This window comes from Dipteris shenzhenensis, chromosome 9 (assembly GCF_047967505.1).
Source record: "Dipteris shenzhenensis isolate YYH24624 ecotype China chromosome 9, Dip_SZ_1.0, whole genome shotgun sequence".
NCBI lineage: Eukaryota > Viridiplantae > Streptophyta > Polypodiopsida > Gleicheniales > Dipteridaceae > Dipteris > Dipteris shenzhenensis.
In genome coordinates, this window is record NC_141604.1 from 21552790 (window position 1) to 21573526 (window position 20737).

Genomic DNA, 20737 nt, shown 5'->3' on the forward strand with positions numbered 1-20737 from the left:
GAACCTCATCTCCATTGCATCCATATCCTTGAATGGCTTTCGGGTCTCTCTTTGATGGTTATCGATGTGCCATGTATGACAACCGGTACGATGACATCATAGTACTTACCAGGTCACTTTCTTCTGAGCTATATCATCTTGATGTTTATGACAAATAGCCTGCTATAGAGGCAAATTTGGTGGCTGAATCTGTAATTTCAGATTTCCACTTATGGCATGCGAGGTTGGGTCACCTCAACTTCAGAAGCTTGGTTTAAATGCATTCACAAAACATGGTAGTTGCTCTCCCAGCCACGCATGCACCGGTTAAACATGTTTGTGAGGGATGCTTGTTGGGCAAAATGCACCGTTTCTCATTTCCAAAGGATGGGACAGTTGGTGCATCCAGGAAGCTTCACCTTGTGCATAGTGATGTGTGCGGGCTGATGCGGACAACATCTCTTGGGGGCTACCTTTACTTTTCTACCTTTGTGGATGACTACTCCAGATTTGCTTGGATATATGGCATGAAGGCCAAATCTGATGTGTTCCCATGCTTCAGACATTGGCTTGCCATGGCTGAAAATGAATCAAGGAACAAGCTCCTTACTCTACACATTGATAGGGGGGGGAGAGTACATGTCCCGTGAATTCTCTGATTTTTTGGCAGCTCGGGGTATTATTCATCAATGTACAGTGCCTTATATTCCACAGCAGAACGGGCTAGCAGAGAGGAAAAATCGGTCAGAGATGGAAATGGGCAGGTGCATGCTCAAAGGAAACTCTTTGCCAAATAAGTTTTGGTTGGATGCTGTCATGTACTCCAACTATGCGCTCAATCGGGCACCCACAAAGGCATTGAAGACTATCATTATACCCCCCTCAACATATGCAAAACTTGGACTGAGTCTATCATTATGCCCCCCTCAACATATGCAAAACTTGGCAGATCTTTTCACGAAAGCTTTACCGCGTCCCAAGTTTGAGGCATTTCGACATGCTTAACACTTGGCTCCTTTGTTGCGTGAGGGATCACTCTGTACATATCATAGGTTGCTATATCCCTCTGGGACGAATATGTGCAACCATGATGTAGTTTCCAGGTATTCCTGAGATATTTCTAGGATACTTCAGCCATACCATGGAGGGGGGTTTGTTAGCACTTAGCCTTGGTATGAGCCTTGTAGGTCAGGTCAACTCTATGAGTTGACTTCTCTGGTCAACCATATGGCTGACTTGGGGGCCATATAGGCCACCCTTTGTATTTTCCTCTTATCCATTTTGAGCAGTACATTTTGCTCCAGCTTGTTGTTTGCTTCCCACACTCTACTCCTGTTCCATTGCTTCCAGCACCCAACAGGCTGCAGAGAAGGGGCTTCTCATTCCTGCAATCTGAGTGCCATCGATAGGTGTAGAGGATGCCATAGAGAAGTAGAAAAGGAAGGAAGGGTGATCGAATTGAAGGGAACAGAGGGCTGTTTCAAACTCAGCAAAGAGCGATCACAAAGGATGAATGTAGGAAGAGAACAGGGCAAGATAACGAAGTTGACAAATCAGCAAAGGGGCAAGGATATTGGCAATAATGATAGGCTAAACCAGGCGCAAGAACTGAGACAATATTAGCTTATGGGAAGATGTTGACAAGCCTAGAAGCTGCCGAACTGGGATTGTCCACATGCATTGGTCGTAGGGGTGTTTATTTGGCCCTTTGCATGCATGAAGAAGTCATAGAGGGATCCTCATAATAGCATTTCTTAAGCTTTCAGGGTGGCAGCCATAAGGGTGGAGGAAGGCATGCTGAGATATGAAGACCTAAAGTTCCACCTTATGATGTCTATCCAATCAATCTTGATGTGCGGATACAAGACCATATGCATCGAATAAAGATATTTTTCCAAGGCTCTAGTACTAGCAAAAGTCCCCTTACCACAACCTTGCAAAGCAAAGCCCTGCATTGAAGATTTGGAACAATGACACTAAGGCCCCCTTCTTGTGTTGGGAGAATCAAAGGTCTCCCAAGTCATCTTGGCTTTGGCATCTGCTACACCATCAAGCCCACTCCATTGAAAAATCATGATTGACCTTTTGAGCTGAGTGATGCAGTCCTATAGCCAACAAGAATAAACCAACCAGATAGTGGACAATCGTACTTCCTGGTTGACAATCGTTCTTCCTTTTAGCCAAACTCTAAAAGAGGAGTTCCCTCTTGACGCTCTCCAACGTAGGAGTGTAGGAGGGAGAGATGCCCAATCCAATCTAACAACCCAAATCTGATGGAGACACCCCTTTGGATCCAATTGAAACCAAAAGCAACCCCCAATCTGGGGTGTCCTTACAAATCCAAAAATGATTGGATTTATTCCAATTAAGATGTGCACTTGTTTGAGATACAAAATAAATCTAGGTTTGTCCTGAAGCAGGTGAGAGTTTGGGGAATGGCATCCAAAAATACAAGCGGTGTCATCTACAAGCTCACTATCCAGAAGTTCCTCATCCTAACTAAGGAGAAGTCTGTGGCCAAAGATATTTGCTTGAGATCTCAAAAAGATGTTGTTGACTTCAGCCATGAATAAATACAAGAAAGAGGCAACACAGCATCCTAAGAGGACTAATCTGGAAATCTGTACCTCACTCCTCTAACCCCTTTAATAAGCACATGGCTGTGGGCTTTGGTTGTGGGCTGATCTATAGAAGGATGAAACCCCTCTGCTCCAAGCATCTGAAAACCAGAAGTATCAAGGTAACCTCCAAGAAATTCTAGTCTACTCTATCATAAGCTTACTTGAAATCCAAGAGTAGAATGGAAAAACCATGGCCACTATGGATAGCCCACTTGGAAGCCTCCCAAAAGGAGATTATATTATCGAAAATGCTTTGGCCATGCACAGACCTTGGAGAAAGGGCTTCAGTTGGAAGTTGATTGCCTTTGCCAGATCTTATATGTAGCAACCAAGAGAACACTGGATAACCAAAATTTCTGCATTCGAGTGATATGATCATTGAGCATGTCCCATAAATCAATGGAAGAAAGAGAGGATACATTGTGTGAGTAGGAGAGGGGGCAGAGTCGGAGGCCTGGTTGAGTCAAGAGGGGATGTGCCTTAGCACCAAGGGAGTCATCAAGAGGTGGGTGGGATGAAGTGGAGCCATCACAATATGTGTCGGTGCTGTCTACCTGCGTCACTCATCCATACTACTATCTGCACCCTTCCCCTTTCTTCGTACTACTTTTCGCCAAGAATCTCGTGGCTTCGTGATAAACATATTGGTTTCATGATCGGCATGATCATAGTGTTTTTTACCAAAAATACTTTCGTTTCGTGATCGACAAGTTCTGATTTTCTCCAAAAATATCATGGTTTCATGATCAACAAGCTCAAAGCACTTTCTTGGCATGCATGCTATTTCTAGTATACTCTCGTCTCTATTCCGGGCCATGAGGGAAAGTCCTAGAGTCCTAGTCGGAGGATAAGGTGGAGGTACATATCCGAGCCTCTAGACTCTCAACTTACCATCGAGAGAGGAAGAAGAAAGGTGTACGGGCAAGATTGCAAGTCAATGGAGAGGTAGGGTCAGAGGCAAGAATGAAGAAGCAGAGGCACATGCAATGGTGGAGAGGCAAGTGCAGAGATGGAAGGGCAACAAATGGCGAGGCTGAAGGCAGAGGGAGCTAAAGCAAAGGTGCACGCCACAAGGCAGTGTTGAGGGGCAGGCAGAGGAACAGTTGCAAAGCTGGGGGAGGGCTCAGACGGGGGAGAATCAGAAGCTCAAGGGAGACAGCAGAGCTGGGCAGGAAGGGAAGGCTCAGGCGGAGGCACAGCAGGGGGTGGAGGATGCAACAGCAGCATGGGAGGGTGCAGCAGCAGAGGGGCGGAGTTGTGGGACAAGAACACAAGGAGGAGTGGAAATTGCAGCAGCAGAGGGGTAGAGATGCAGCTACAATGGAGGAAGGGAAGCCAGCGAGCGAGAGGGCGGTTAGAGGCACGGTGCTGTGGAGGAGGCAGGTGATAGAGGGAAGCAAGGCGGTGGAAGCAGGCGGGCAGTTGAGGGGAGCAAGGCATTGGCGCGAGGCGGGCGATGGGGGGGAGAAAAAAGAACACTTTACGACCAATGCCACGTCGCACTAAAGTGACTTTTCTACTGCTTGCGATAGCCAGTCCTTTGTTTGCAACTGGAATTCCAGCAACTTTGTTTCTCTCTGCATTGCACACTTGGTCTCTCGACCCAGGATTAAAGTTGCCGGTGTTTTTCGTTTGGACATTGCTTGTTTGCATATTTTACTTCTTCATCGACTTGGTTTGATCTTTTGATGCTGCAATCTGGATTGATGGTTGCCTTTCTTCCTTGAAACTGGAATCACTGAAGACATTGAGGATCCTTTCTTTCAACACTATTTGAGTTTCTGTACAGGAAGCTTTCTTCATTGGGATCACACTCCTCGCTGTCACAATCCTCGCTGTTTTAGGCAGTAGAGGTATCTGGACTCCCTGTACAAGTAGCTTTCAGTTCCCCTTGTTTCCCTTCTTTGATTACTTTTACATTCTGCTCCTAATGGGTCACAACTCATGCATTTTGGATGGATGCTTGAATACACACATAAAATTGAGTTCCAATTCCTGGACTTTCAGCTTGGGCATTACTGTCTCTGATGTATCTGATTTTTTTACACAATTCTCTACAAAGATTCGTTGGCCTTAGAAGCCTCCCCTTTTGTGTAGTGTCCTCTATGAGAAGTGCAGCGGAAACAAAGCAGAAAACAGAGACCAAACTACATCACACACAAACTGAACTGAAAAGAATGAGAGATTGCAGGGGATCTTAGGAAAAAGGCTCTGAACTGCTGGGCAAAACCTCCACTATGAGATGATATAAGTGAGGAGGGGGCCTATATATAGGCACTCCACTCCCCCCCCAGTCCGCTGGTATGACTGGATGACCAGCTGCCCTAGGTGGGCCAACCCTCCTGCCCCTAAGGGCCGACTGCCTGCTTCATGGGGCAGACCCCCTCCTGCCATATGAAGAGCTGGACACACAGCCATATAAGGGGCTGACCCCCGTACTCTATAGGGCTGACTGAACAGCAAGTAGAGGGCTGACCAGCAGGTCGTTCCTCCCCTGCATCTGGCCCTGGTGTGCTGCCCTAGGAATCCAACCAAACAGCTCAGGTCCTACAACCAAGGGGTGGCCACACAGGCCGCTCAACCTGGCCTATATAAGGCACAGCAGAGAGGCTGGAATCCCACCATCAAACAGGCCCTCTAGGACTGCACAACATCCTGGAACTGTCCTGTCCAGATGCGCACTGACAACCCCAGATCTGTGCCAACCTGGCCTGAACTGATCTGCTCCCCTCCTGGTACATGCGTAGGACCCTGGCTGAGCATCCAAACAGCCAGAGGTGCCTCAGAGGTGCTCGGCACATCACTAGCCCCTGGCAGACACATATGCCCAGTAGGCTCACACATACTCCTAAGCTAACCTCACAAAGGGCGGGCACACCCACAATCAAAGGCCGTCACTCTCTGCCCTAATCATGGTACATCAGGAGATGCTGACCTCCAACATCCTCATGTCCCTTGGATGCTTCATTGATCTTTAAGGCGTGAAATATCTACACTAAATTCATACTCTACAAAAGATTCATTGGCCTTAGAAGCCTCCCCATTTTGTATTATGCTTTTTGGATATGGTCATGGTGACTGCATGTCCATTGGATGCTTCATTGATCTGTAAGGCATGCAATATATTCACTGAGTTTGATAGTATAACATTGTGTTAAAAGCTAGTACCCAAGTTTTTATCATATTTGATAGTCAACAAGATACGAAACTCCCTATTCAGTTGCATCCTCCTTGAACAAAAACAGTGTCCCAAGAAGAATTTTTATTTGCGTCACGCACATGATACAAAATTGTACCCTTAAGGGCCTTTGAATACCAATAGCACTGTAATTCTCTATTGTAACCAGCATAGCACAATGTAGTTTCTCCAGTCATCAAGAACAAATGCTCACATCCATCTGAATAGTTATGGTTGTTTCTGCAAGAACTGTAGATGAACAGACGAGCTAGTTGCAAGAAAACTTTTAACTAACTTCCTCTATCCTGAACCTCCAGGTTTCTAGACCAAAGGAGATGAGAATGCAGCTTACTATATAACACAGATGGACTGGGTGCAGAAGAAATTAAACCACAAGTTTGTGCAGCACATCCACATTCCTAGAAGTATCAATCCAAATATCGAGAAATTAAACAAAAGGTAGATATAAAAAGATATAATTTACACTGCAACCCAACCATTCAAGCCAAAAGAGAGAAGCAGAGGAGAAAAGAAGGAAAGGCATTGTAAAAATTGTCCAAACTGAAATGCACAACTTTTTACTAAGGCTCTTGGAGCCAAGAACCGGTTTGACATGAGCATTAAAAACAAAAATATTCATGATTTCGTACCCCGCCAGGTTTGAGTATTTTTGCTATGATTTCAATGTAATCCACAATGTTGTGTGCTGTATCGATAAAGAAGCAGGTCACAACAGCATCCCATGCTCCTGTACGCACAATCTCAAGCATTTCTGTTATTTATGACCAGCTATCAAGGCCTCAAAGTTTCTCATCAACACAGAAAGTGTAATTTCAAGCTTCACCCCCATCACTCTTCATACAGTCCCTTCTTTTGCCAGTCAAAAGTTTCCAATATCCGAGAAAACTGCTGCATGCAAGACAGTAAACACTTGCCTGCTTGACCATTGTGACTATATACTTCAACAAAATCGCCAGCACACATAGAGAAGCCCTCAGTTATTCCTGCACTGCTACAGGCTGAGCTTTGTTAAAAAATAAACTAAATTTGCAAAACAAATTCAAATAGCACAAAAGGTACAAAAAACCACATTAAAAAGAATGTACATAGAATGCTGGTTAAGAACATTCAGGCATTCTAGATGGCATTGGGGTTCTAGAATGTCGTTCGACAGTAGGGAGTCTGACTTGATTCTTAGAGATGCATCATCAATCCCCCTCTAAAGAAATAAGTTACCTCATAGACCAAGAGATACCTACATGGGAAAATTCACTCCTTTGGTAGCATGTTGGTGAATATGTCTAATGGACAGTGGATTGTACTTGGTAGAACAATATCATCTGGAGTTGCTGATTTTCCACTGTTTGACAGATGGAGTGATATCTGATATCAATGTGCTTAGTTTCAGATTTTTTGCCAAAGCAATAGATGATTGATTGTTGCTACCAATTGGCACTACAGTCTCTTGTACTATGCCAATATCGTTCAGTGAATTACTTCACATAATGCTGCACTTGCTACCACTCACTTAACAGTAAGCCCAGTAGCTCTATATGCAATTTCATTTTAGACAGTAAATCTGAAAGTCCGAGTGGCTATAGGTCATGGTGCTCTCGTGCATGATTTGGGGTAACAGTGCACGCCACATACTCACAGAGTGTGCACCGAGGACTCCACACATAGATGTCTTGTTTAGATCAGCACTTGGATAATATGGCAAGGAGTGCTCTCTCATTGTCCATGCAACTCAGCTAACGAGGATAAGAAATGTTGGTACGCATGGGCAACCAAAGGCTTTCACTCTCGTAAGTAATGCCATGTCTAGATATCATCTCCCCCACATGAATATTGCCTGGATGCCCCCTTTTTTTGTGTGCGAAATATGAACTATTAACTATAACCAAAATATGGAGAATATTGTGACAAAAAAACCTTTAATCAAATAGAAAAAAGGCTAGGCTGTCGTAACCAATCCAGAGAGTGGAAGTGACATGAGGAACCTATGCCAGTGTAAATAGAAAATGAACCATGGTCTCACTCTCTTGGTCTCGGCTGCGCATGATGAGCAATGAGCTCTGCTCCAATTGGCTGTGGGTGTGTATAATATCCTATGAGATCATTGAGAATGAAAGGTTTGGGTCCTATCAAGTGCCTTGTACATCTGGATCTCGAAATCTCCCAAGTGGTGAGACTCACGATGATCTCCTAAGTAGTCTATGAGGGAGCACCTAGCATCTTTGTAAAGAAAGCAACACTGCCAATAGATCGATAAATTAGAGGCTTCCCTGAGAATAAAAATGGCCCCATCCATAACCGCCCTCTCATAGAGGATCCGTGGACCTGACTGAGTAATTGGCCTCTTTGCATCACCAAATGCAGTATTGAATAGACTCCAAGGCTGTGAGGATGTCAGGCATGACCTAAAGGTTTGTCTCCAACAGTTGACTAGGAGTCTATCATGTTGGAAGAGCTAGAAAGAGGATCTCCAAAGTTAGCTTTAAAAGATCATGGACAAAGTGATGCCAAAGGACTCCCAATGTGCTCTCCAAGTGGGAACCCCAGAGAAGCTCTAGAGTTGGCCATGCCTGCCATCGTTGATTGTGTAGTCGAAGCATGAGAGTGTTCAGTGCCCCATTTTACCCTCACATAGCAATAGATTCACAAAGTCATCAAAGAAAACCTTTGTAGGTGTGCATCAACAGACACGGGTTCCCCATCACAACCACATGCCACCAAGATGAAATACTATAGAGCGTATTGCCTTTACTTGACCAAGGATGGCTTCATTCACGCAATGGTGGTATACATATAGGTCTATCCCTCACATGCAGTAAGCCATGCGCCAGCTCTTGATATCGTCCCATTAATTCCAAATTAAGGAAAGCCAAGACATGTGGCCACATGCACCACCAAGATTTGAGGCTATGCAATCTATGTTACAAGTATGAACTAGAGAATGATGAGGTACTAATGTGCTCAAAGTATGATGAGATCCGCGGTTGATATCATTGCTTGTTTGACAAGGGATTTCTATTACCCAAACCCTCATCTTATCAAAGATATTCACACCCAAATACAAACTCACAAGAACAAGAAGCGGACAAGGATTCCAATGGCACGTGATAACAGATTCCTTCGTAAGAGATGAGCTGACACTGAGAAGACACCACAAACATACAACATCCCAAGCCCATTCCTTGGAGATGCCAAACCAGTCAGAGTTAATATCCATTGGAGGATCAACTCATTACGGCATCACAGTTTCAAGCCTCACGCTGCCCATAGATTCATCCTACGGGTGGAGCAAGGATGATAATAATAGATGTTCGACTTGTTCCAAGGCCACCAGGACTCCCAATCTGACCCTTAGCCGGCTTGCACAAAGCTGCCGATATGTGAAAGTAACCGCCTCAAAGACTGCACACAATTCTAGAGAGTATCGATGTTTTTAATTTCAATTTCCATCACACCTTTAGTGTGCTACACACCTCTCGGTCACCTTTGGTCTCATATGCCTTTTGGGCCTTTTGTAGATTGAAACGATAGTACCCTGGAAAAACTTTGGCAATTGGAATCACCCCCAAAAAACATGCATGTTGTTCATAGACAGTTTGAGAAAGTGAAATATCCCAGCTCCTCCTATGACATTAGGGTCAAGCAAGGTTGTCCCCCTCTCTCACACACTATTTGGCTTATGCATTGACCAGATCGAGGAAATTATCCTCATAAATGTGAATCAAGAGGAACCCAAGGCCCACATATACGTACTCAAATCCTATATTTGTTCCTATACACAGATGATGTGGTTTTGTTGGATGAAGGTGGAGAGTATAGAAGACCTGAATATCAAGGCTTGCATATCAACACTCAAGGAAGCATGTAAGACGAAATACACTGAAATTGAATGCCTACGCAAGAAGCTGAGGGAGACTAGAGAAGACGATCTCTCAAACCTCCGAGCCCAAATGCAAGATGAAATGAAGAAATGGCAAAAGGAGATGCAAACCAAATGGACATGTGAAAAAGGTAAAATGCTGCAGGACATGACTCGTGTTCTAGGGGAAAAAACCAATCATTTGGCCTCTCAGATTGAGACATTGGGAGCACGTGTTGCTGCCCTTAAGGATGAGAATGACAAACTGAAAGAAAGTGCACATTGGGAGGAAGGGGAGTTTCAGCCACCTTTAAACGAGGAGCTGAACATCCTTAAAAAAGAAATGCAACAGCTCAACGATGCAAAGGGGACGTCACAGGAAGGATGCAAGATCATTGATATGCTGAAAATCAAAGAATGAACAGCTCAAAAAGGAAATGGCACCTTTGCAAACAATGGTACAAGGGAAACATGCTGAGTTCACACAGCAAATCACGAAAGGGAAGGCATATATGCTTGCATGGAAAGATGTACTAAAGAAAGACACAACACCAAAGAAAAGGGAGCTCATCTCTGAAACACTTGAAGAAGAAAAATGACGGACAAGCAAGACTTTGAATGTGCTGGTCAGAGGTCTAACAGTAGGTGACAGCCCCATGTCAGATGCCAAAACCCTTTTTGACAAGAGTCAACCTTACTTGTGAATTAGGCTGGAGAGTGGGTAAAGCAGATGCACCGACGAGGCCCTTGGTTGTAAAGCTACGAACAGCCAGAGATAGAGTGCACGGGCAACACTGAAGGGGACCAAGATCTTTCTGGATGAAGATCTCACACTCCTACAATAGGAGCATAGAAGGGAAGGAATGGTGTGGGTGATGGCTGCAAGACAAGACGGGAAAAGGGCAGTTTACAGAGATGGCAAGGTGATCATTCGAGAGAGGGCAGAAAAAGAAGTGCGAGATGAAGGAGAAGGGGACAGCACATGACGGTGTCTGAACAATGGGACGAGTATGCAAAACAAATTGAGAATGACAGTGTAGAATTGTAATGGTACCCTCTGGTCCGACCAAGGAGGTTTCTTGGAGACATACAGTAACAAAGATATGATCTTCTACACCAAGACACATGAGAGCCCAGAGAGAGGGCTACCCAAAGTACAGGATACACTTGGAAGTCTGCTCATTGGAAGGAACTAAGGAGGGATAATGGGGTACGAGGATCTGGAGGTGTGGCTGTTCTCTTCAGATCACATCTGAGGCCACTCCTCTCTGTGATACGAAGGGAGGAGCATGCACGGCACATGTGGATTCATGTTCAGTTACCAGACGCATGGCCGATCTTCATTGTAGTGTGTTACTTTCCCCCAGACACATCATCTTATGCATGAGAGGTCCCCACTGGCGGGCACAGCCCATATGAGCCTATCCATGATGACATCACAGGGTTCTCCAGACATGCGGACACTCCTCCTTGGTGACTTCAATGCACGTATTGGAAACAGATAGGTGGGCTTGTTAGATTTCAATGAGGATTCCCTCATAATACCGGAGATGGATGCAACAGAGCTGGGGATTGTTAGGCAATCGGTAGATGCAGATGCACCAATGACGACATATGGGAGGCATCTACTCGAGTTGGGGGCTATACATGACCTGATCATACATAGCGGTCTCTGAAGATGGCCATCATTTGGCAGGCTCACTTGTTTCCCACATGGAGGGGGGAGTAGTATGGTGGACTACCTGCTCGGTCCACTAGCCTTTGCCCCACGATCGGTCGCCATGCCAGCCATGAGGAGGGTCCCCCCACCACCCACTCGCGTTCAGATCCATTTTTGACCGTGCTCTTCACCCGGTGTACGTGAGCCACCTGGCTTCTGAGCTTCCAGTACTACTTGAAGAGGGGATGGACCTCGCACATGCATCAAACACCCTTACCTCAATGATACAGGATGTTGCCACGCGATCCTTTCCCACGACATCATCTGCACATGTTCCAGATGGGAAGATGCCCCAAAACCCCTGGTTCAATGATGAGTGTAGAGAGATGAGAGCCCACCTTACACCTGAGTGAGCACTGGGATACTTGACTTCACTAGAGGCACAATGGATCTCACGCCGAGTGACACGACGTAAGAAGTGAGCTTTCCTCTTGCACAGAATGGATGAGGTCATCAACTGCTTTCGCGGAAAAGACCCTACTATGGGATGGAGGGGAAGTTGCCCATCCCCATCGCACATCCAGCAGTCTAGCAAACATATGCATGCTCCCTATATGATGTCCCAGGTTAGGCACCACTTGATCTGTCCTCTATGCCCAGACCCACTACGTGTCATTTGTTTACTGTGCAGAATGTATGAGCTGCCCTTCACCGGCTTCATAATCAGAGATCACGAGATCATGAGGGACTACGCACTAAGCATTTTGCGTATGGGCAAGAAATCTTGACCCCGATCCTAGCATAGCTGTTCAACCATGCCATCTGCCATGGCTTCCCACTTACCTAGAGCACCACCACCATAATACCGATACACAAGGTAGGTGATCCCATGGACACTGGGAACTACTGCACTCGTATGATTGGCCACACTTTGGCTAAGATATATGGGTCGGTACTATAGGGAGAGATCAGCAGCCACACATGGGATCACAGGAAGCAAGCACTGCAGGTTTTCGGAGACAGCACTCCACCCTGGACCACATTTTCACCCTCAGCGCTATTATTGAGGAGGCCAAGTCGAGGCATCACAAAGTCTACACTTGCTTCGTAGAATTTCTTAAGGCATTTGATATTGTCCCATGCTCTCGCTTGATCAGGAGGTTACGGGAGTTGCAGCTCCCAGAGATCATGATTTGGAGGGTCATGAGTCTGTATGAGTCCGTCAAAGGGAGGGTACGTGCCCCATCAGGTCTATAAGACTCGGTTGAGAGCACTATCAGAGTAAAACAAGGCTGCCCCCTATCACCGACTCTTTTCGGGCTTTGTATCGATGAGATCACTTCTTTTGTTGATCGCTTAGGTGGAGAGCGTTCGCTTCTGATTGACCTAATGGTGCGGATATTACTGTACACCGATGATGTCCTCATATCATCCTCAGCAGCGGGATTGCAGAAACATCTAGAGGCTTTGGAGATGTTCTTTAGAGAGAGAGACTTGACAGTTAACCGGGAAAACCAAGGTTATGATCTTCAATACTTCACGAGCAGTGTCCCGTCGCTAGAGCTTCACATACCGTGACGAGCCTATGGAGATAGTGCAGTCTTACACATACTTGGGGATAGTATTCACCGGACCAGGTTTCACGATGATCCATGCGGGTACATCACAACTCACACGAGGATGGGATGCTCTGGCCCGACTAGAGAGGCGATCCTTCCAGACACACTTCTAGGACCCTCCAACGAAGGGTTGGCTTTTTGATACGCTGGTGAGACCGACTGCCATGTACGCAGCACCTTTCTACAGGAGTGATATTTCAGCGACAGAGTGGCAGAGATTTGAAAGGCTACAAGTGACTATGGGATCCATGATGATTCAGAGTTAACCCTCAGTTCCCATCAAATTATACAGGCAGAGTTCACCATGACCCCCCTCCAGGTTGATGCCATCTTTCAAACAATGACGTTCCTCCACAGAGTCTGGGCCTTACCCTAGTGGAGATTACCGAGGTTAGCATTAGAGTCCTCTAGGCATGGCATCAATGTACACATGCCCTAAGCACGAAACTATTTAGAGACTAGTGCATACTGACGCTGCTTATCTCCCCTTCCTCTCCAAGCTGCAGGATTATGAGAGAGCCCTCCATGGCACTCTCTATCAGCCTACCTTAGTCCAATTGTTCGGTCCAAAGAGGTGATGACATGGAATAAGGCATTTGTGTGGAGCGGTCTTGCAGTAAACTCTGCCAAGATAATGTCCCATGGAGTGCACAGATAGTATCATGACTTGTAGTCTCTCAAAAGCAGTCCACTTATCCTCTTTGAGGTCTACTGCCCAAAATCAATTGCATATAGGGTGACTGGTCACACCTTTTGCCTTAAATCATGTGAGATAGCATCATGACCTGTAGTCTCTCAAAAGTAGTCCACTTGTCCTCTTTGAGGTCGACATCCCAAAAACCACTTGCATTTAAGGTGACTGGTCGCAATAGAGAATCAAACAAGAGTGGCTTTGTGTGCAGGTGCTGGATGTGTGCCTAGAGAACTCTCTCTCTAGTTATTCACGCTTGTTTGCATTGTTTGTTTCATGGGATCTGTGAAGGTGAACCTCAATTATGCATCGGATCTAACTATCTCTACTCAATCCCCTGCAAGTGGGAAAGTCTCCTGCTAAAATTGAGTGCCATTGGTGTTGAAGATCCAAGTTGACCATCATGTCTTGATTCTCAGGGAAGGTCTACACGTCTCTTGTTGTGGCGAGGAGTGTAGTCTCCGTGATTGTTGTATCCAGTGAGCCATATCAAGAGTCACGCCAGTGAGATGAGATGGGCTGGACCTCCATCGTCCATGCTCTAGTCAAACTCGACATTGTGCGTGGTCTCTATGTCTCTGGCTCCACCGCTCCACGTTCTCTCTTTCCACTGATCCATGTAGTCCTCATGTTAGTTATCTTCTCATCCTCCTCTACTCCATGATGTAACCTGACTCAAATGCACAGAAATATATGACGTGTTGTTGTCCTCGATCTATCTCTATCTCCTGTGGCACTATCATCTTCCGCTCTCTTATCTGCTACAATAGGGTCCACCGGTTAGAGACTAACACAGACCTGGTCATGAAAATCGATTAACCGAGACCAAGGTTATGATTTTCACCACCTTACACACATTACTTCATCAACACAACTTCACCTACCCAGGGGAGCCTATGGGAGCGTGCAGTCATGCAACTATCTAGGGTACACTCTTCACAACGCCAATTTTCACGATGACCCATGCAGCCAAGGCACAAGATTCAAAAGGCTACATGGAGTCCATGGTGATTCGAAGTAAGCCTTCAGTCCCCCATCAAATTGTAGAGACAGAGTTCATCATGACACGACTCCAGATTGATGCCATCTTGTAGAAAATGACATATCTTCCAAGGGTTTGGGCTTTGCCTAGTTGGAGTTCACCGAGGCTAGCACTAGAGTCATTCAAACGACTAGCCGAGAGAGGGGTTAGCACGGCCTGGTACGCATGCATATCCGCATGGTTTTCCAGCCAGAGTATTCAAATGGACCACCTCCCTCCCTTACAATACAGCCTGGATGCCCCACTCCCCTGATCCTATGAGATGAGATCACCCTATCATACGGTTGGATATGTTCCAGCTCTATACATCATGAACTTGACCTAGTATCTGGAGGACACGAGTCTCCCACGCATTGAGAATTGCCATCAAACAGAGCGGGTCTTGTCCATCAACTGAGGATCGAGGCATAGAGAGCCACTTCCACGCCTAGAGAGCAACGGATCTGCAAGTTATGTACACACTAGCAGAGGTGAAGACAAGGGAGCACTTTCAAGAGACGCACAGATTTGGAACTGTAATGGTAACTTATGGTCAGAACCAAAGAACTTCTCGGAATCCTATACAGGTCACGACATAGTCGTTTATACAGAGACACATCAGAGTCCAGAGCACCCACTTCCAGAAGTCAGCGAATATACATGGGAGTCTATCTACAGAGACGAGATGAGATTCAGGTGGAGTTGCAGTCCTTTCCAGATCCACACTTTTGAGGACCATTTCAGTACAGCAGAGAGATGCACATTCCACGTTTCTTTGGATCCGGATTCAGCACATGGACAGCCGGGATCTGTTTTTGTTGCAGTTTGCTACTTCCCCCTCAGACCTCTCACTTTGCCAGAGATATCTGAGGTGAGGATGAGACATCCCCATTTACTACTCTTTATCAATCCATCGTTGACTTCTCTAGCCACGGAGAAGTCCTCCTAGTGGGGGACTTCAACGCAAGGAAAGGCGCTCGTCAAGTATCACTCCTCGACTTTAGGGATGATTCCACTCTATTGTCCACTCTATTGCCAGACATTGACCTTGAAGAGGCAGCTATGCTACAGGTTTCGGTTGATAGACGAGGTCCATTCACATCTTATGGGCAGGCCCTATTAGACCTCGGTAGGATACATGATCTCATTATCTATAATGGTCTTGACAGATGGCCCACTTCAGGTGGTTTCAAGTGCTTTCCACATGGGGGAGGCTCCAGCATTGTTGATTACATCATGGGATCTCCTGCCTTCACATCTCGCATCACTGACTTCATTGTAGCACCTCTCCCTCCAGGGGTTGATCATACCTATCTTTAGCATCTCCACCCCCCTTCGCATAGCACCTTCCACCCTATTGAGTTCTTACTCCACCTACCACGATATACGCTTTGATCGAGATAACTCACGTACTTACTCTAGCTGTCTACATACTTCTCGCTTATATAGACTTCATACCCCTTTTAGAGGATCGTGCTGCCCTGGTCATGCTCACTACACGAGGTTGCCCTTCACGCTTTCCCCCACACCACCCGCTACACCCGCCCACCACCCCCTGGGACCGTACCCTATAATAGCTCGTACGATGATGAGTGTAAGGCTTTATGCCGTCAGCTCAGATTCGAAACCAAAAACAGTCTTCTCAGTGCACCAGATACGCTACGCGAGTACTGTAGACTGGTACGGAGGAAGAAACTAGACTTCATTCGTCGAAACGAGGAGGAGCTATTGAAACAACTCTTAAAGACTTCTGGCAGAGATTTTTAGAAGGACGGTCCCCCTCACCACTTACTGACACTCAGACCTGGTTTGATTATGCACGCACACTTTATGGCATTCCAAATCAGCCAATCCCTAACCTCTCACACATGCCCCGCTCCACATCTTGCACCCTCTTCACTAGAGGAGGAGTAAAGGATGCCATAATGAAACTTCATAATGGTTGAGCAAAGCATCATGAGGGGCTATGCACTGAGTTCATTGGATATGGGATTAACCTCCTAGCCCCAATCTTAATAAAGCTCTTTAATGAAGCTGTTTGTTTGGGGTTTCCAAGCATCTAGACCATTAACACTATCTCACCCATCCACAAGGCAGGGGATCCCATGAGCCCGGAGAACGACAAGACCATTATGATTGGACATGTCATGTCCAAGGTTTATCCATTAGTAATTTAGCAGATTTGCAGAGTGTCGAGGACTTAGAGGAGCAGGACAGGCCGGATTCCGGCGTGACCATGGAACCATGGATAACATTCTCATGCTCAGATGTATCATTGAGGAGGCGAGGGCATGAAAGCAGAGGGTTTATTGTTGCTTTGTGAATTTCCGCAAGGCATTTGACACAGTTCCGCGAGCCCGCCTGATACAGCACCTACAAGACTTGGGTTATGACCAAGAGATCATTTGGGCTGTAATGGCACTTTACGAGAGAGTTTCAGGCAGAGTCCGGGCTGGATCCGAGTGGACAGACGAGATCATGAGCACTATCGGGGTCAAACAAGGGTGTCCTTAATCGCCTACCTTGTTTGGCCTCTACATTGACGAGCTTGAGACAGTGATGCAGACACATGGGGGGGTAGGTTGCTCTCTTGCGGGCACGCTGATCCGGATATTGCTTTACGCAGATGACGTGGCTCTCTTGTCTTCCTCCAGAGAGGGGCTGTAGAGACATCTAGACGCACTATAGTCCTTTTGTGAGTCTCATGATTTGAAGGTCAACCTGGGTAAAACCAAGGTCGAGTCATCACGCGCAAGGAGCAATTCACATTTGATGGGTCATCTGTTGAGATAGTTTCACCATACACTTATCTCGGGGTTATCTTTTCCGGACCCATCTTCACTATGAGACCCGCAATGCAAGCACGCTTGAGCAGAGGGTATGCTTCACTGACCAGACTAGAGAGGCAATGCTTCCGCTCGTACTTTCAGGATCCACGTACCAAGGGGTTACTTTTTTACTCCTTGGTTTGCCTAGCGGGGATGTACGGCAGCCCATGTTGGGGGCCACACTTGTCGGATAAAGACTAGGCCCATGTACAACAGCTACAGGTTCTCATGTTATCACGGATGATTTGTGGTAAGCCATCCGATCCTCACCAAATCATTCACGCTGAGTTTGGGTCACCCCCTTTACAGCTAGATGCTACAGTATAGGTAATCACGTATCTGTACCGACTCAGGGATTATGGGGATTACACCTCTAGGCATAGTAGGCTACCATGGATAGCTCTATCCTCTTCTATGGCACTTGTAGCAAGAGGGGACCAGAGATGCTGGTATGCACGCACAGAGAGACAAGATGAATGTGGTATAGTGCTTTGCAGTGAACAAGATGAATGTGGTGGGCCTAGACAGAGAAGACATGTTAGATGGTGCATGGATCTAGACGTAGTAGAGCGATGTTGCATATGTGTGTGCCAAATAACTAGATCTGTGATCGGTATGGGTGCCTTTTCCCGGAGAGAAGCCCCCATGCAATAATGCAGTCCCCTCCTCCGAAAGATCGGATCACCTCATCCAACATGTGTGAGAGAAAAGCCCGTCTCTTACGGCATGTCAAGCAACGTGCAATCTGTTGTACCTTAGGTGTCGTAAGGTGTCCCAAAGCCCACTCACGTATGATGTGAGATCTCATCTCACGGCACTCATCATCAAACCATGGTTCTAGGGCACCTTCCCAGTTGGGGACATGTTATGGGTCAAGTCATGCGGAAGGATTTGGTGGCGGCATCATGAACCACTGATATAAAAATGTTTGAGGAATGGACGAGGTTTGCATCATCTCCAAGGAAGGTCAGTAGCTTCAAAGACATGTGGCTCATGTAGACCACATCAAGGGTACGTGGTCAAAACGTATCTGAACATGGGTGGACATGGGTGGGGCAGGGGAGTCCCATCATGTGGCTAGCAAGGAAGTGGAGATGTTGAATGCTAGATAGGAGTAGTTAGCACCTGTGGGCGAGGGGAGAGGGAGGGGGACAATAAAATCATTTACTTGCGACACAAAGGCTCGCGAATCCATCAAGTTGTCCACTATGCTTGTCCCCCCTCCATGTGAAAAGCAGGTAAGCCCTCCTGTAACAGTCATGTCTGAAGATTTTTATGTATGATCGGGTGTCCTGAGGATGTGAATTTCTTAGCTTTAGAAATTTACCATGACGACTGTAGTCTCAAATTGATTAAAATTGTCAAGAGGCCACTTCAGTGCAATTAATTCCATGGGCCAGGGCAAGGGACTGAAGGTTCGAGAGGCATAAAATTCCCTTTGGCTAAACCGGGCTTGGAGGCCATGTTTGGAGTAATTGAATTCGAGGACAAGCAAGGGCAGCTTTTCTAGGACCAGATGGATTGAGGGCCAAGTTAGTTGGTCGCCTACCTTCTCCAAAGCAGCTAGCTTCATGCAATCCATTAGAGCGGGTCGTTTTTGGCTCTCTGCTGAAGGCACATGGTGGAGAGAGAGAGAGAGAGAGTATGCTAGGGAGAGAGGAAGTGATACTCAAAGAGATACATAATGAACTGGAAATGAAATGACTAAGCAATGAACAAAATGAGAGTGCTCACATGTAGACCAAAGAGCTTGTACCTTGATACTTGATTAATTTGACACTAGATAAGTACAGCTCTTATATAAGAGCACACACACACATATGAACACCTATGCATATAAGATAACTCCCAATGTGACACGTGGCATCCATAGGACACACTAGACTAGAATTCACACTAGAACACACCAAACTGACTCAACATGGCTTCATATTCTAACACCCCACTATGAAGGCAAGGTGGGAGACTACTGGAATGGAACCAAGGACATAACATGATAGTGACAGGACTACTAGACTATGCAATGTCTCAACTAGACATGGCTCCCATGCCAACTCAGAGGCTGAAGTCTAAGCATGGTTCAGAGGTCGGACTGAGCACTCACATGGCTTTACGTCCCAAACATAACTCTGAGACTCATGTCTCAACACGGATGCATGAACGCCAATGCACCAACATCTTGGAACTCATATGCCAGGCCTGATAACTAGACCCTATCAATGCCAATACATGGCTCCCACAGTATATCCCCCTCTTGACTCCAGGGACTAGCTGGGAACATGGAGCCATACACCATAAATATAAAAGAAATACATCATTTTAGGAGGACTATTCAAGGCAGAGAACCTTTATTGACTCTTCCAACATTCATTTTAGAGGGACTACTCAAGGCATAAAACCTTTAACTCATACCTATAAAAAATATAAAAGATTTCATTCATTTTATGCATAGCAAGGGCAGAGGACCCATGAGCCCGAAGTAGCTATCGCACAAGAGTGTGCACATCTTGATGCGAAGAGGTATGTCGGTGAAGAACCAAATGAGGATGCCCTTGAATGATGTGTTGATGAAGGCCATAGGAGCAGCTACCAAGGGAGACCACGTCATGACTCTCAATGTGCCGATCGGAGAGTCACCGAATGCGAAGAAGAGGCTCAAAAAAATGAGCGAAAGTGCTCAAGGGAGCTGCCCAGTTGAAGACGCAAATCATGGGCAGCTCAAGTCAACTTCGTGACCACCAATGGGAGCCTGAATAAAGACAGTAGCAGAGGCAATCTATGGCGGAATCAAGTGCAGGTTTTTGGCATGTATCCCGAGGGCAAAAGCAGCTGCAAATGGCACGATAATCCAGGCTGGAGCAGCTACTGTTGGCAGCAGTCCCGAGGCTGATGGTGAGGGCAGGAGCGTGAGCAGCAGTCCCGAGGGTAGCAGCTCCAAGGCGGACGGGCAGGCAGGTGTATGGGTCTAATGGTGGGCAGGCTGGTATGGCACGGGACTGCACAGAAACAGCCCGTACGGGCTGTACGGCCTGCTTACAGCGGGCTGTGCGGCCTGTTTGCAGGCCGATGGAGCACTTGGAGGCGAGGCTACTAAGGCGGCTGATGGCTAGGCAAAAGAAGCGGCCGTTGGCGAGGCATTTCGGGCTGAAGAAGGGGTAGTTGATGGTGAGGTAGATCGGCTCCAAGTCAGCTCCGAAGGTGAGGCTAAGGAGTTCATGGAGGAGAGAGGAGCTTCCATTTGCGGGCTTCTCTCATCCTCTAGGTAG

At 46.5% G+C, this 20737-nt stretch overlaps 1 protein-coding gene across 1 annotated transcript in view; it reads right to left on the minus strand.

Annotated features, from left to right (window-relative positions):
- Positions 1-20737, minus strand: part of LOC147898364 (uncharacterized) — a 206955-nt gene that overhangs the window by 24296 nt on the left and 161922 nt on the right. Inside the window, exons 12-13 of the mRNA XM_087378766.1 lie at positions 6714-6787; positions 6429-6526 (exon numbers count right to left, since the gene is read on the minus strand). Coding sequence (XP_087234892.1) covers positions 6429-6526; positions 6714-6787 — 172 coding nt within the window. The remainder of the gene's footprint in view (positions 1-6428; positions 6527-6713; positions 6788-20737) is intronic.